This window comes from Echinococcus granulosus (genome assembly GCF_000524195.1).
Source record: "Echinococcus granulosus chromosome Unknown EG_S00402, whole genome shotgun sequence".
Lineage (NCBI taxonomy): Eukaryota > Metazoa > Platyhelminthes > Cestoda > Cyclophyllidea > Taeniidae > Echinococcus > Echinococcus granulosus.
Genome location: NW_020170781.1, coordinates 7163 through 8163, shown reverse-complemented (window position 1 = coordinate 8163; position 1001 = coordinate 7163). Strand labels below are relative to the sequence as shown.

The following is a 1001-nucleotide window of genomic DNA, read 5'->3' as shown; positions in this document are numbered from 1 at the left end:
ATGGTTTCGCTCTGAGCTATGCCGCCACAGGTTGACGATGTTGACATGTGCACTAACAAATGCCTCAGGAATGTCAGCATTTCCAATTCCGGTGTTTACCCATTTCCTTCACTCCAATCCGGTAGGTGGCAGATAATGTTCTGTCAGCCAAATCAGAAGAATGTCAATTGCAGGATTTGCATTGTAAACGGCTCTCTAGTTGCCACACTGCCGCTGCCGCCACGCACGACACCAGCCTTCCCATCTCCCTACTCTGAGTCCTTATGTTCCGTGATTTCTTCAGCAATTAAACACTAGTTATTTGCCAATGAAATGTGCTACCATAGAGCAAAAGGGCATTCTCACCCGTAGAAGCAGGGGAATCATCTTCAAGTCTAACGCATCAGTCTCCTAAAAAGAATGAAAGGATTCACTGACACATCGCACAAAACCGCAGTATTTTGCCAGATTATTTCTGATTTTAGTCTCTACGAGGAGTTATATTCACTACTGTAAACATAAGATTTGAACCAAAATGCAGCTATAAAAGAAAAAATGGTTTCTACCTCTTTCAAAGGCGACCGCTGATATTTTGGCTGAAATTGGAACTGGAAATGTGCTTTAAAGTTTCACCAAAATTCGTCCACATCACACTGCCTTTTTACACTAACCAGTCTGAAAGAATGCAGCCGTACTAAACCAACTGTTTCTTACCTCTTGGTTTCGGTGACAAACCACTTAGGGGTTACAACACTGCACCTCCGCCGAGCTGCCTTGCCTCTGAGTCATGCCAGTAGCCCCTAGCCCTGCCCTATGCCGACAATGCATATTCTGCCCGCGTCCTATGTCGCCATTCGTCTGCAGAGGAGCCTCGAGACGCTACACAACCACATGTTACGCTAAACGCATCTAGACGTGAATTTGGGAGCTATATCCAAGCTAAAAGTTGGTGCTCTTCAAAAAGCATTTCCATTGCTAACTGCTAAGTGGCATTCGCTTTTTCGCTTCCATTAATAGACAAG

General features: G+C 44.9%; 1 protein-coding gene across 1 annotated transcript in view; it reads left to right on the top strand. All coding sequences in view use genetic code 11, as the record gives it.

Annotated features, from left to right (window-relative positions):
• Positions 1-37: 37 nt before the first annotated feature.
• Positions 38-1001, top strand: part of EGR_11132 (hypothetical protein) — a gene marked incomplete at both ends in the record, with an annotated part of 8053 nt that continues 7089 nt past the window's right edge. The window contains 2 exons of the mRNA XM_024500379.1: positions 38-91; positions 465-620. Coding sequence (XP_024345207.1) covers positions 38-91; positions 465-620 — 210 coding nt within the window. The remainder of the gene's footprint in view (positions 92-464; positions 621-1001) is intronic.